At 41.0% G+C, this 14,315-nt stretch overlaps 2 protein-coding genes and 1 long non-coding RNA gene across 9 annotated transcripts in view; 2 read left to right on the top strand and 1 right to left on the bottom strand.

The window, feature by feature from the left end:
* GUCY2C (guanylate cyclase 2C) overlaps positions 1 to 5,831 on the top strand; it is a 44,455-nt gene extending 38,624 nt beyond the window's left edge. For 4 of the 5 annotated variants that reach the window (XM_072923335.1, XM_072923334.1, XM_041713521.2 and 1 more), the window contains 6 exons: positions 99 to 291; positions 679 to 853; positions 1,777 to 1,875; positions 2,617 to 2,711; positions 3,344 to 3,420; positions 5,211 to 5,831. In XM_072923335.1, the coding sequence (XP_072779436.1) occupies positions 99 to 291; positions 679 to 853; positions 1,777 to 1,875; positions 2,617 to 2,711; positions 3,344 to 3,420; positions 5,211 to 5,385 (814 nt within the window). In that variant the 3' untranslated portion in view covers positions 5,386 to 5,831. The remainder of the gene's footprint in view (positions 1 to 98; positions 292 to 678; positions 854 to 1,776; positions 1,876 to 2,616; positions 2,712 to 3,343; positions 3,421 to 5,210) is intronic. The other variant, XM_072923336.1, reaches the window with a different exon arrangement.
* The window catches only part of LOC140682206 (uncharacterized), a 36,912-nt gene extending 29,901 nt beyond the window's left edge, over positions 1 to 7,011 (bottom strand). The window contains exon 1 of one of the 2 annotated variants that reach the window (XR_012053522.1): positions 6,894 to 7,011. This is a non-coding gene — a long non-coding RNA (uncharacterized lncRNA). The remainder of the gene's footprint in view (positions 1 to 6,893) is intronic. The other variant, XR_012053523.1, reaches the window with a different exon arrangement.
* Positions 7,012 to 8,204: 1,193 nt separating this feature from the next.
* Positions 8,205 to 14,315, top strand: part of PLBD1 (phospholipase B domain containing 1) — a 36,271-nt gene continuing 30,160 nt past the window's right edge. The window contains exon 1 of one of the 2 annotated variants that reach the window (XM_072923333.1): positions 8,205 to 8,385. In XM_072923333.1, the coding sequence (XP_072779434.1) occupies positions 8,304 to 8,385 (82 nt within the window). In that variant the 5' untranslated portion in view covers positions 8,205 to 8,303. The remainder of the gene's footprint in view (positions 8,386 to 14,315) is intronic. The other variant, XM_002191892.7, reaches the window with a different exon arrangement.

Below are 14,315 nucleotides of genomic sequence, written 5' to 3'. Positions count from 1 at the left end.
TACTACACAGAAAGCAATACTATGATTGGGTTGCATGAAAAAATACCTTTAATAGTAAACCCTAGTCATCTGTATTCCTGCCTTCTCTATTTCCACAGGCCAGTAGTAAAGTCTTTGAAGGAGACTGGCCTGGTAGAGCCAGAGCTGTTTGAAGAAGTCACTATCTACTTCAGTGACATTGTTGGCTTCACCACGCTCTGCAAATACAGCACCCCTATGGAGGTGGTAGATATGCTCAACGATATCTACAAGAACTTTGACCACATTCTTGACCATCATGATGTTTACAAGGTGATTAGCTCTGTACTTCTGCTCATTTATAACCAGTGGACACACAAATCAAATTGCATGATGTGGTGGATTTGGGAATCTGCCTTCTAAGCAAAGCAAAAGAGAGAAAAATAGGTCAGGATTACTTCATTTAGATATGCTTTCACTGTGCCTACTTATACCAAATTTCCTACAGCAGGTGGTCAGACATTCATTAATTGGAATGCTGGGTATAGTTATAAACACTCATATACCCAAATTATGTCAGCTACCTTAAACTAAAAAAATGTTCTCAGGGGAAGAAATGTTTAGTCAGGAACAAGAGGATCTAATAAAATCTTTCTGCTTTTAACTAAAGATGTACTTTTCCATGTCTGGAAATAGTGAGTTCTGACTTTATTTCCACAGGTGGAGACCATTGGTGATGCTTACATGGTGGTGAGTGGTTTACCAAAGAGGAATGGCAACCGGCATGCAGTGGACATCTCCATGATGGCTCTGGACATCCTCAGCTTCATGGGATCTTTTGAACTGAGACATCTGCCAGGGCTGCCTGTTTGGATTCGCATTGGAATTCACTCTGGTACACAGTAATGCTAGATCAACAGTGACAATGTCGTTGCCTGGTTTTGCACAGAATTAACACCCATACAAGGTCTGGAAATAAACCATGCACAATTGCCCTCCTCATGAAGAATCAGGTTGAAAAAAAATGTTCATAGAGGAAGAGTAACAGAAGTAAATAAGTCACTGTTCTGCTCCTGCTGCAGTGAAATAGCCCATACCCATTAATTGACAGCCTAAGTCAGTAGCTAGCATGAGCAACAGCACTGTTCCTGGTGTGATTAAACCAGTTGTATCAAATAAGCCTTCACAGATTATTTCTCTCTGACTGAAGCAGAGATCAGTCATGGCCAGCTACGCTTATCTCGGCAAAAAATGCAAGCCTCTATTTTGTGCTTTTGGAGGCAAAACTTTTTTTGAGTCTGTGTGGGACTTAATGTTTTAATTTATCTATAAAAACACTTTCTGTCAAAGGGGAACTCCAGATAGTGCAACAACTTTGGGAAATTCCTCAACCACATCAACACCAGCTGCCAGGGGAGGAACACATCAGAGAAAGTGACTGAGGCACTGGGAAGCCTCTTGAGGCACTACTATTCACATTTGCATAATGAAGCTTATTCTATTTTTCTCTTGCTTCCAAATCTGACAGTTAATAAATGTACTTCTTTTTGTCTGCACAGGAATTCCGCATAAATACAATTAACATTGTGCAGCTGTGTCCTTTTTATTATATTATTGGATTATGCAAGAATAACGGAGTGAGGCTTTGTTTGTAGTGGGAGACCACAAGATACTGTGGGAAGTGAGGTAGAAAGTATTGCCATTGGTGAGGAATGCAGAGTTCCCCTAGGCACTGCACTACTTTGCAGCAATGGGACACCTGCCAAATAAATCAAGTTTCTTGATTCACCCTTTTACCTCTCTGCATCCCATTTCCAGGTCCATGTGCAGCTGGTGTGGTTGGAATAAAAATGCCTCGTTACTGTTTGTTTGGAGATACAGTAAACACAGCTTCGCGGATGGAATCCACGGGCTTGCGTAAGGATTTAATTTTAGCTGTCAGTATAACAGGACCAAAAGCTGTCGGTTAGTTTGTGACTGAAGTGTCTGTTTTCAGCTGAGAACCATATATTATCAGCTTGCAGAAGTTTTAAAGAAGCCATATTTGTTTTGATTACCAATTATTTAATTATCCAAAGTGACAGTGGGAACTTCACTGGGCAATGAAGAGTTGCTCCCTGTTCATGCTTCAGTGCTGGTAACAGGGAGTTTTAGGCTGGTTCACTGCCTGAGTTCCTCTGGAATTTAATTTTATTCTATGAACCATAGATTTTAGTTTGACCTAGAATCGAATTACAGCTTTGTTTTGTAAATATACTGACTCTGTATTTTAAGTTGAAACAATTATGTCATCAACTTCACCATTAGGGAACTGTGGCAAGAGCCAGTTTTCCTCCTTCTGGCCAGTGTCTTCACATGAACATTCTCTATATAGGTCACTCAAAATTATTCTTTTCCCTTTTGACATCTAACTACTACAGATACCATTGTCACCTGTATTTCAGATCAAGGGCTGTACCAGCTATTCCTGCCTAGATACACTCTGTAGTGCAGTCAGAGTTTTCACACAGCAGTGTAATTGCTTCTCATTTAATTTGGCTCTCAGATTTATGATGATAACAATTGAAGGACCTTGTGTTATAGCACCAGTTTTCGCATATGCTTAATGTATGTGAGATGTTTCCAGGCTGAGATTTCATTGTCTCTTTATTTTTTTAGCTTTAAGGATTCATGTAAGTGGCTCCACAATTAACATCCTGAAAAGAACAGACTGCCAATTCCAGTATGAAGAGAGAGGAGAAACGTACTTGAAGGTAACCCTTACCATGTGCAACCATGAACACAGAGAAGAGGAATTATAAAAAGCATTGTATAGCTGAGAGTAGCCCAGAACTTAATTAACTGGGGAACAAGGATCACTGATCAAAACTGGTATCACAGTCTCTAGTGGTTGAAGACACTTCTATTAAGACAATGCAGGCAATGAAGAGCTCCCTAATTCATACATTAAAGCAACATGAAGATGTGGAGAATAAATGAAGCATACTATGTGGAACAGAAGATTGTAGAGTGAAGTCATCTGCTGAAAGGGAAGCTGAACCTAGTATTAATTTGTTAATGCTCCAATATCTACCAATCCATTTATTTCAATCTATTCTATTTGTCTGTCCTTGGGAGTTGATGGCAGGCAGCACAGCTCACCTCTCCCATGACTTGTGTTTCAGGTCATGGAACAGGGAAGTTCCTGAAGAGAGTACAGCTGCATATTGCCCCATTCTTCTTGTTCTCACATCTAATTTCTAATTCTTTGCTGTCAGCATCAGTTACGGAAAATAAGCAAAGGCAAACATGGCAATGTGCAAGAGTATTGTTTAAGTAAATTAACTACAGGAAATTAATTCTAATCCCAAAACTGTGCTTTCTCTTCTTTGTCATATATATTTAGGGCAGAGGAACAGAAATTACCTACTGGTTGACGGGTACTGAGGACAAGAAATACAATCTCCCAACACCTCCTTCTGTGTAAGATGGTCTTTTTATGTGGAGAGGGAGGAGAAATTCCCATTCTTTGCACTTTAGCCTTTATTATTCCTCCTTGGCACTTGTGGATTTTTTTATATCATTAAATTTCCCTTCAGTTGCTAGAGGCTTGATAGTGTATGTGCATATAAACATGCAAATATTCATTACATGGGACTGTGTGTGTGCTGAAAGTTGTCTATATGAATGTTTAGCAGGTTCTTTGCCTTGGAAAGGTTGTAAGACTTACAGGACAAGTTGCTGATGTGATAAGAGATGGACAGGAAAATGAAAAACATTAATATCACCACAAGTTTAGTCCTAGTGGCACCTGTGTGTCACACTACAGGAAGAGGATAACCACAACTGAGTGTGCAGCTCTGTTGTACCTGTGAACTCTTGTGGAGGAATTTCTAAGAGGAATGAAACTTGCAGAATTTCAAGCACTATTCTGCTACAAGAGGTGGACAAAGTTACTGTAGTACTGCACAGGAATAAAGCCTTTAAAAATTAAACAAGAGCTTACTTTCTAACATTTAGAGAAGTTAACAGTAAAAAAAAAAAATTTGAGGTTGATGTTCTGGAACCGAGCCATCATTTTGCATTAGAACTGAATAAAATATAGCAACAGTGGAAGTGATGTTTCTGAGCAACTATGCAAAATTGAAGTCAGGATAACTTGTTGCATTTTTTTAGTGTATATTTTGATATGAGTACCTCTTTATTTCCTGCAAACTCACTAAATGTAGTTCCTCACTTTCTGCTCTAAACACCTGTGTACAGTCACTCTTCACTAAGTGGGAATTTGTTGCCATCTGCTTTAAAATGACAGTGTTTCATTACAAATTGAAGCAATGATATTGCAAATTGGTGTTTGCAAGATACATGGGGATCCCTTGTCCTGAAACACAAAAGTACATGTTACAGCTTGCTTCTACTCTAAGTTTTGAGTCTTACAGTGTGTCCTTTGCACAAATAAAATTATCTGTCCATTTATTCCCTAAGAAAAAAGAGGAGATTAAGTGAAATATGAGGGTTTTCTCAGGGCATTTGAAAAACAGAAATAATCAAATTTTTAATCTGCTAAAGAATCTCATGAGCTTTGTTATTTTTTAAATGGAAAGTACAAGAGTTTGGGCTGAGCAGGAAATGCTGTCAAGACTATGTCCTGATACATGTCTTTTGTAAACTCAGAACTCCTTTTTTGAAATTAATATGATCTGTTGAGACTACCAGAATTATTGAATTGTCAATCTTCTGGAATTCAACTATTGAAAGTACCTGTTGATCTGGATCATAGTGATGTTTTTGTTTTCGCTTCGTCATATACGATTGCCCCTTAAAAATTGTCATACGTGGGGTACTCCAGCAAAAGCCAAATACACTGAAGAAATTTCTGAAACAATGGCAACTCTATTACTGAAGGCCACCTGAAGCTGAATATTTAAAGTCCTGGTGCTAGTAATGGTGTTGAGAGCTACAAACTATTTTAGGATTGAATCTGTGTCTTCCTTTTTGTGCAAGTGATCGTGACTTTTTCAGGTCAATAATGACACAGCTACAGACCTCTTGTGCAAAGACACTGATCCATGCTATCTGGAAAACTCACATGAAAATCCTGACTTCTGTTCCTAAATTCAGAACTGGAATTTGGTCCTGCCCACACTTTTTATCAGTAGTGTGTGAATGTCAAGATAAACATGGGAATAGAAATGTTTAAAAGTCTCTAGGGACCTGAGGATCACCAAAAACATGTGAGTCACTGAATTTTTTTCCCATCCTGTTGATTTTAGGGAGAATCAGCAGCGGTTACACGATGACTTAGCAGAGATGATAACCAATAGTCTTCAGAAAAGAGAAAATGAAGGATCCAAGGCACAGGAGCTTTCGCGGGTAGGTAGCCAGCGATCAGGTACCCTGGAATACCTGCAACTGGTCAGCACAGAGAATTTTACCACATATGTTTAAAACTGCATGTCTAGTATGACTCAAAAAGCTCCAACAGCTCTCTGGACAACTTCATGTGGAGGCTGGAGGCTTGTAGACACAATTAGAGGAAAAAGAAAACACCTTTTCCATCCTTTTTACCATCCAACCTACATCAGTAAATCAAACCTCTCTTCACTGTAACATTGAAATTGTTGTATGACTTTGTCAGGACGCATGCAGCATGATTTGAGGTAAATGAAAATGTTTGCACTTGAGTCTGGAAAATAGTGGGGGGTTTTGTTTTAGTTAGGTTTTTTTAAACTGTGATAGCCTGTTCAATAATCCACTTCTGAAAATATTCACAGCAAAACTTTAATTTGCCATGATCTTTAGATGTTGTATTTAATTTGTAATTTTTATTTGAAGAAAGATTTGGTGTAATATATTTGAAAACATAATTAAATATATCATATGTAAAACCTGGATATGTTGCTATTTTGTTTCTTCTGCTGTTTTCCTCTGCATTTCACAAGTTTCCTTGAATCAAGCTGACTTTGTCCAAGAGACAACACTTCTGTTAGTTACACTGCGAGATTATTCCAGAAGTATGATTTTTAAAGTTTAGCTGAATCTCCTGGGCCTGAAAAATGAAACTCATTCATGCAAAACAAGACACTTTCATATCTTTTCACCACTTCTGCTTCTGCCCCCAAACCAGAAGTGAAACAGAAATTAAGGAAATAAAATTATCTGGACTTCTTAACCTCAGACCTTTTCAAAACTTTTGGACGCAGTTTTACAGTCAAGAAGGTTTTACTCAGATGACTCATTCTTCAACTGATACCATGGCAGTGGTATTAATAAACAGCTTTAAAAAGCAACAAAAACTCAGGGGCTGCATGTGAAAGAAAATCAGCGTTCACATGAAGAAATAACATCTAGTGAGTGAAAAACATCTGCCTTTGCAAGGGCCTTTTGTGCATTGTTGGCATTCAAAGCAGAACTGCTTTCACCGTTGTCAAATATTGGTCACTATTCAAACAATAAAACTGGTGTAAAATCATTATTTTATAGTTTTGAACAGTATTTTTGCTCAACTAAACAACATTAAAAGAATTAAAAGAAAGCAACCCAGTTGCCTCTGTTTTTTCTTTCTAAGAGAAGCTGGCTTAGTAAGAATACACACACATTAAAAGAACAATGTAGATGTAAATAGATCTGAAGTGCAAAGATTACTGAAAAAATTCAATAATGAGATCCTGTAGGGCTTATACTTTTACCTAATAAATCTAAATTCCTACACTCAGGAACATGATACAGACAAATAGCAGAAAATGTGTACCCAACAGCCACATCTTTCACATGATATATAACCGATCTGAAACTCAAACTGGCATTAATACCATACCATCCTCTGTGTCCTAATGGAAACATTCATTGGGATGAGGATAAAAAACCCCCCCAAATCAAACCCTGATGTGCTAAAACTGGTGTGTATTCTAAAGAGTATAAGTACAATAAAAATATAAAAGTCTGCTATTTCCTACCTCATGGTGCCAGTCCACAAGCTTTGTCTCTGTGTCTGTGTTCCTGGGTATGACTGCTGCACTACTGGGCACTGCTGGGCTATTCTGGTTTCTGTGGCTGAAACACTCAGCAAGTGTAGCTGTAATGTAGTGACAAGTGCTGGACTTGTCAAGCCTGAAGATGACCACTATGATTACCCCAAGCAGATCTGTTCTCATCTTTGAAGTGATACAAGTGACCTAACTCCTCTTCTTAAATAAAAGTTTTTTGGGTTCCTTGACACCCCTGAGATAAAAATTATTTTAGAGCGCATGTCTGCTGACATTGATTGAGAAAATTACTTCAAAAGAAGTGCTTAGTTTTCAGCAGCCCTTCTCTTTCCAGTGTTCTTCAGATAAAAAAATTTTATATAATTTTGTGAAGAGAAATGTTACCTTAGCAATAAGTTGATGGACCCATCCTCTGGTAGATTTCTTTTTCACATGGTTTTGTTCCTGCATTTATCTGTTACCCACACACCACAATAAAATCAACGTTGACTAATTTTTTTTTTTTTTTAATCCTGGTTTCTGGTTTGAAAGTCTGTTTTTTCCTTCTCTCTATGTGAAAAGTAGCCCAGAACAAAGCGGTGATAGGTATGGAAGGATCCCTGCAGCCTGGTGACACAGTGCTCTTATCCAGGGCTTGGGGCCAAGCCTTGCTACTTGGCCTGAACTGGTTGGCATGTGATCTTGTTATATGAGGCTATTACAGGCACCGGTATCAAATTCAAACTGTCTTAACCAATTACTGAAACACAAAGTCCAAATAATGGCCCTTTTCGGATAATGGCAGAATACCTAACACTGGGTGATACAAAAACGCAGTTCCTCAAAACGTTCTGAATCACGGGTGCAAAGGAAAACCCCAAGGAAAGTTGTCTCTATCCTCATTTCTGCTGCTGGGACACAAAAAGCAGTTGCTGGTCCCAACAGGGCTGAAAGCTGCCCTTCCTGTGATGCAAAACTCATATTTTGACAAGGCATTGCCCAACTCTTCTTGTGTCTTTTCGCAGGCCGTTCTTGGTAAACCTTCGCCCCTTTAAGGTTAATCACCCTCGGGAAGTCCAGGGATGCCACAGGCACCTGCCTGGGGACCCGCCTTCACTACCTTGCGAGGCCAGACCTCGGCTAGGAGTGATTCCCACACCTCAGCCAGTCCTTGGGGTCTCAAAAACCCGTATCGGGGTAGGAAAGCTGCCGCCGCTCCCGGGGAACATCCCGGCGGCCGGCGCGGGGAACAACCGTCCCCGGCAGGGCCACCTCCAGCACGGGGCGCCGGGGCGGGCGCCGGAGGAGGCGGGGGCAGCGGCGAGACCTGCCCTGAGCGAGGGAACTTCTTAAAGTCCCGCCGCCTCCCGGCGCTCGGAGGAGTCGCGGGGGAGCGGCGGCATGGCCCGGGCGGGCGGCGGTGTGTGCCGCTGCTGCTGCTGGGCGCTCGTTCTCCTGTGGGCGGCGGCGGGCGGCCGCGCAGGTGAGGCGAGCGGGGGCGCGGGGGTGGCCGGCTAAAGCTCCCTCGCCGAGGTGGGGGGGACGAAAGGAGGCGTCGGGGCTGCCCCGCCACTGCCCCAAGACGCGGGGCTGCCAGGCGGTCGGGAGGGGTAGCCCGACCCGGGCTCGGCTGCGGCGGAGGCAGCGCGGCTCTCCCGGGGTGCCGCCTGTGGCAGCCGCGCCTTGGCCCCGTGCTGCCTGGGACGCGGGTGCGAGGCCGCCGGGCCCCCGCTCCCCACGGCGGGACCCCGCGAGCCGGGCTGGCTCCGGCCCCCTCAGGAGCTGCTCCGGGAGCACCTCGTGCCCGGCGGCCCGGCCGTGCTGCCCCGTGGGTGTTCGGTGCGGCACTTGCTAAACATCCTCCCAGTTCCCAGAAGGGGGGCGGGGAATCAAACTGAGGATCCAACAAGTGGGAAATTGCCTTGAGCTCCCAGCCAAGCTGGTTTTCAATGTCATATGCAGGCACGGGAATCGTTCAGGATGAAGACTTCGTTGTGGCGCTGTGGCCTACGGCAGGCTGCAACTTGTGACTAACAAGAGTTTTAGTGCTGCCTTGTGGGGTGTAGGTCACGGTCTGTGTTTCAGAACTCATAGTGAATCCCAAATGGTTTGAGTTGGAAGGGACCTTAGAGATCATCTTGTTGCAACCACGCTGCCTAGGGCAGGGACACAGTATCTCGCTCTTGTGCTGCTTTCAATAAATTTTGAAGGTTTTAAGGGCTGGATTCGGTACTTATCTTCCAGGATTTTCCCAGTTAATGTATGAAGTGCCACAAGTCAAGGAGAAATTGTCGTTTCGATGTGTGCAAAATATTATGAGCGTGTGATTTTGTAGGCAGTCCTATCTCATCTTGCAGACATACTTACAAAACTTTTCCCGGATCAGCGAAAACTTCAGTTAGGAGGACAGAAGGAAGGGTCAGCTGTAAATTGTCTAGAGGAAATGAAAGGAAGTTTAGGGTATGAGGTAGTTTCACCTAATGCCCAACTGATTTCTAACATCATAATTGATTTGCTTGTAGAAGACTACAAAGGAGCAAATAGAAATGCCTTTAGGCTATTTAATAGACTAAATGGCTTTCAACGTTGTGAACTGTCTCGATTCTGTTGTTTGGGTGGTTTTTTTTAATAGGTTCATTGTTCTTTAGCACTTCTAATGCCTTGAAGATTATTCATCATACACTTTGGAAAATGTTCTAGAGAATGTTCTTTAATGTGACTTAAACTGAGGTGCTCTGAGATTAGTGAAGCTACTTGTTGAATGTCTATTTTTGTTTTTTCTGGGTGACCTATACTAGGTACCTATTACTGTTTTGGCAAATTTGCCTCATTTGCTAAGCTTTACTGGTAAGTATCCTTGTGACCATGAAAACCATACAAGACTGAAACTCTTAATTGATAGGTCACATTTGAATATCGCTTTTCACTGATGTAAGCACAAATGAGGGCATTAGGCTTCAAATGACAGGCCTGTTGGAAGCAAATTGAAAAATTACTTAGACCTGAAATGCATGAGGAAATAAGATGAATTAAGGCCAGTAGAATAGGAAATGCAACTAGCTTATATTCAGGCAGATGTAAGAAAGCATTTACTCCTTTATTTGAAAATTACTGGACTTCGTGTTAATTTCTTGTGTGGTTTAAGCAAATTTCTAAAGAAGCCCTTGAAATACTTTTGTTTTGTAACAGATTCCAATCCTAACTGTATATTGAAATCTCCCTTTTGTTTAGAATTACACAGCCTTTTAAAAATAGTTAAAAGGATGCTTTTAAAACAGTAAACACATAGATAGGCAGGATCAGAGGAGTGCCACAAATGTGGTCAGGGGGATGGAGCACCTCTCCTACAAAGACAGGCTGAGGGAACTGGGGTTGTTCAGCCTGGAGAGACCTCATTGAAGCCTTCCAGTACCTGGAGGGGGATTATAAAAAGGAGGAAGATGGACTTTTTATATGAGCAGGTAGTGACAGAACAAGGGGTAATGGTTTTAGACTGAAGGAGGGCAGATTGAGATTAGATAGAGGAAGAAATTCTTTACTGTGAGGGTGGTGAGGCACTGGACAGGCTGCTCAAGTGGATGTCCCATCCCTGGAAATGTAAAAGGGCAGGTTGGATGGGGCCCTGAGCAACCTGGACTAGTTAAAGGTGACTGGGCCTATGGCAAGGAGGTTGGAACTAGATGATTTTTAAGGTCACTTCCAAACCTTAACATTCAATGATTCTATACAATTTTTAGTAGAAAAAATAGGTCAAGCTCTTTCAGCTCTACACATTGAACAGAAACACCCTTATTATGGTTGACCTGAAATATTTGAATGCTATACTGTGATAATATAATCTTTACTACTGAACATTAGTTGTAGGGGAGGGTATGCTGAAATCAAATATACAATTTTGTTCTAGATTTTTTTTTGTGTTTTGAAGTGATGCAAAACTAGTTTTCAGTGAAACAGGAGAGTGATATCTTTCCTATTTAGTGGAAAGTTTATAGGCAGAATCTATGAAAAACAACTCTGCAAACAGTTTAACATTTGAAAGCTACAGATAAAAAATAGTAGTTAGTAGTTTAGGAAACCACTAGTTTTCATATTAGTAGGATATGCTCACAATTGTTAATTTAGCTTGTTACGTGTGAACTAACCAGTGTTCCAGTGCTTGTGAGTTGGCTTGCTTGGCAGACTAAGAAAAAATATGAATGTTGTTTCTCACCCCCAGACCTTGTAGCTCTTTCATCTGCATGGAAAAGAGCTTTACTCATTTCTCTAATTATAAAGTCCAGTAACCTAACTTGATATGCATATGTTTTAAAAACAACTTATAGCTGGGAAAGCCTAAGGAAAAGCAGCTGTTGCATATTGCCAAATAAATCTTAATGGTGTTCTTAATGCATGCCAGGTGTTATTTTTTTGCTCTAATTTATTTAATAAATAGTGTGCTTGTGTTGGGCCATCTACGTACTGCTTTTCTTTAATTTTTCATTTTCTCTGTTCTTTTATTGCAAGTTACTTCATGTCTTCTTCACCATCTGCTTTTCTTGTTTCATCTCATGTCAGTCCTCTATCTTAGTATTTGCTTTGATTGCTTGTTTCATATTCTAATGCACATGTATGTATTTCTACTCTCCGGCTGCCACCAAGTAAAAGACAATGTCCAGTTTTAACATAACTTTTGAAATGCCTGTACTGATTCCAAAAGGCAGAGAGCAGATTTGGTGTTTCAACTTAAAACCCAAAGGGACTGCTACCACCTCCTTTATTCCTGGCTGAATGTCCTTTTCCCATTATTTAGGGAATAATTTTGACAGAAAGCAGATATTTATCACTTGCTGTAGAAATTCCTGCATGTTCCCAGTTATAGTCCCTGTTTCTCGATCTGTCTTTGGCAGAAGGGTTGATGTATCTTTAAAAGTAGGCTGCTTGAAGGAGGCTTCCTCCCACTCCCAGAAAGGAGAAGAAACTCTTTTTTCCAGGCTTATTCTGTCATTGCACTTCTGCATGTCTCTGTCCCACCCCACTGGTGGTTGTGGTGCAATTTGTAGTGCTGATGCTCTGCAGTTCTCCTGGCTGGCTCATGGAGGGGAAGGGTAATTCCACTGACCCACCCTATCCCTCGGGATTTTGACTTGTTCATTGCAGTAGATAGTGTGTGCTTTGGTGTGTTATTGAAGTTATTCTAAGCAACACTGTTGTGGAATAGGTACAGATTATCACAGTCTTTGATTCATTGGAGTCCTAGTAGGCTGAACACTTGGAAGTCTTAACTTTAATGATGAAAGGATGATTTATAGGTTCATATATTGCATTTGTTTTATATGCAAAAATTGACCCATATGACTGCTGGGATGAGAGCTGCTAGGGCCCCTGCTTTACCCTCCAAAAATAAATGTAAAAATGCCAATGTTATTCAATAGAAAGGCTTCTGTTTTTTTCAGAACTCAAACAGGATTATTTGAAAATGTGCGCATGCTTCTTGTATATCTATATTCCATGTTACACTTCTGGATGATTTTCTTGGCAAAGGCAATCCCACTCGTTTAGATCAATACAGAGCAAAATTGTAATAGATTAGGTGGTATGAAATGCTTTGATTACATTGTAGTATAGACAGGTTTATAAGCTTGTAGTGCTAACTCCAACTGCAAGGTGAAATGAGATGATGAGTCAATCAAAAGAAAAAGCCGTAATGGGAAATAGTGGTTTCTGGCATTGTTGTTAAATTTTAACAGCTACCTTGATGCTATTCCTTTAAAGACCTCTCAAAGTTTGCTGCAAATTTAATGTAATTTAATGTTTCCCCTTTCCTCCCGTCCTCTTTGAATCCTGGTTTTCTTCAGATTAAATTTGTCACCTAGGGAAGCTGGGACAGGGCAAACTCCAGGGGTAATTCCAAAGTTTGTTCAGACTTTTGAAAATAGTCCTGCATGTTCATGCTCTGGCAGAGCGTAAAAGAAAGGAACCCAGCCTGCTGTGTAAGAGTACCTGTGTCAGATGGGTCTCTCTGACTTTGGCATCAACTTTCTTTTCCAAAGGAAAGCAACAGCTATTTTGCTTTAGGTAGACACAGTTTCTGTATAGGTGTAATAGGTCTTCTTACATACCTATTTAGTTTGCAGGCACTAATAGCAAAACCCAGCTGCCCTGAATCCTTTTGAATTCCAGCCACCTCTCCACAGCCTCCTGAAGAGATGGAAAGATGACCATGGTTTGCCTTTGTTATTTCTCTTTTTATCCATTTCTCAACATCTTTGTTTACTGTGCAAGTAGTCTCTCCTCTGCCCTGCAATGGACTTCTTGGTTGGAATCACCCCTCCCATTTACTACTGGACAGGCGGGTTGTGTTCTGCTCTGACCCCTTGCATCACCCCCTCACAGAACTTCCTTTCCCCTGACTTTTTTGGTATGTAAGCTTTAGCTTTGTAAGGTAGTCTTTCGCTTTCATCAGGGATGACCTTTATCAGCCTGCTCTTCTGTTCACAGATTTTTCAGTCTGAGTGATTCCCATGTTTACTTTTAATCTAAAGTAGAAATTACTGCTTCTATTACTAGAAGATAGTTGAGGAGACAACAGAAGACTAAGCTCATAGCTGCTCAAAGAGTTACTGAAAGTCTGTCCTGTCTGTCCTTTAAATAGCCTCAGTACCTGGCAGATAAAAAATGTGTTTTTAAGCACTGTGTTCCAAGTCCCTGAAATTACTTAATCTCTGAATAGAGTCATGTAACAGCTTCTTTTCATAGAATGTGGAAAAAGCAAAGTTCTTTCACTACTAAAATTCTGGTTCTGCCAATGCATTTTCTGTTCCCATGAGAAGTGTCTCTAGTATGTCATGAAGACTGACCTAGTGCACAGTGGTACAAAACCTAGCTGGAGACTGGTAACAAGTGGTCTGTGCCAGTGGTTGATACTGGTCAGCATCTTCCTTGATGACCTTGGTAATGGGGCAGTGTTCCCTCAGCAAGTTTGCTGATGGTATGCCAGAGGGCTGTGCAGTCTTTCAGAAGGGCTGTTTAGAATTTATCGCTTAAAATGGTTCAAATTATTCTGGGACCTCTGACATATGATTTTTTAACTCTTCTCACAGTGAGAAGACTCTTCTCACAGTAGTGATTTGATCATGCATAGAGAGCTGATATAATCACAGCCCATCTTGGGGAGGATTCAACTAGAATTGTAGGGCGTGGGACTTTTTTGATTTTGTTGTTGTTTGTTTGGTGGTTTGGTTTTATTTTTTCCAGAAAGCAGTTTACCTTGCTCTTTGTTCTTCAGCTTTGCAGGATTAAAACACAAGTAATCAAGAATGTTTTCTAAAACAGCAGTCCAGATGGAACTCTGAGAAGTCTATTGCCCTTCCTTCCTGTTTGTGTCATGCTTGGGATCAATTCTATTTCAGATGGATGACAGACACTGTGTACTTT

Source organism: Taeniopygia guttata, chromosome 1A, assembly GCF_048771995.1.
Source record: "Taeniopygia guttata chromosome 1A, bTaeGut7.mat, whole genome shotgun sequence".
NCBI classification, from domain to species: domain Eukaryota; kingdom Metazoa; phylum Chordata; class Aves; order Passeriformes; family Estrildidae; genus Taeniopygia; species Taeniopygia guttata.
The sequence above is the reverse complement of the archived record's forward strand: the minus strand, read 5'-3'. Positions and strand labels throughout refer to the sequence as shown.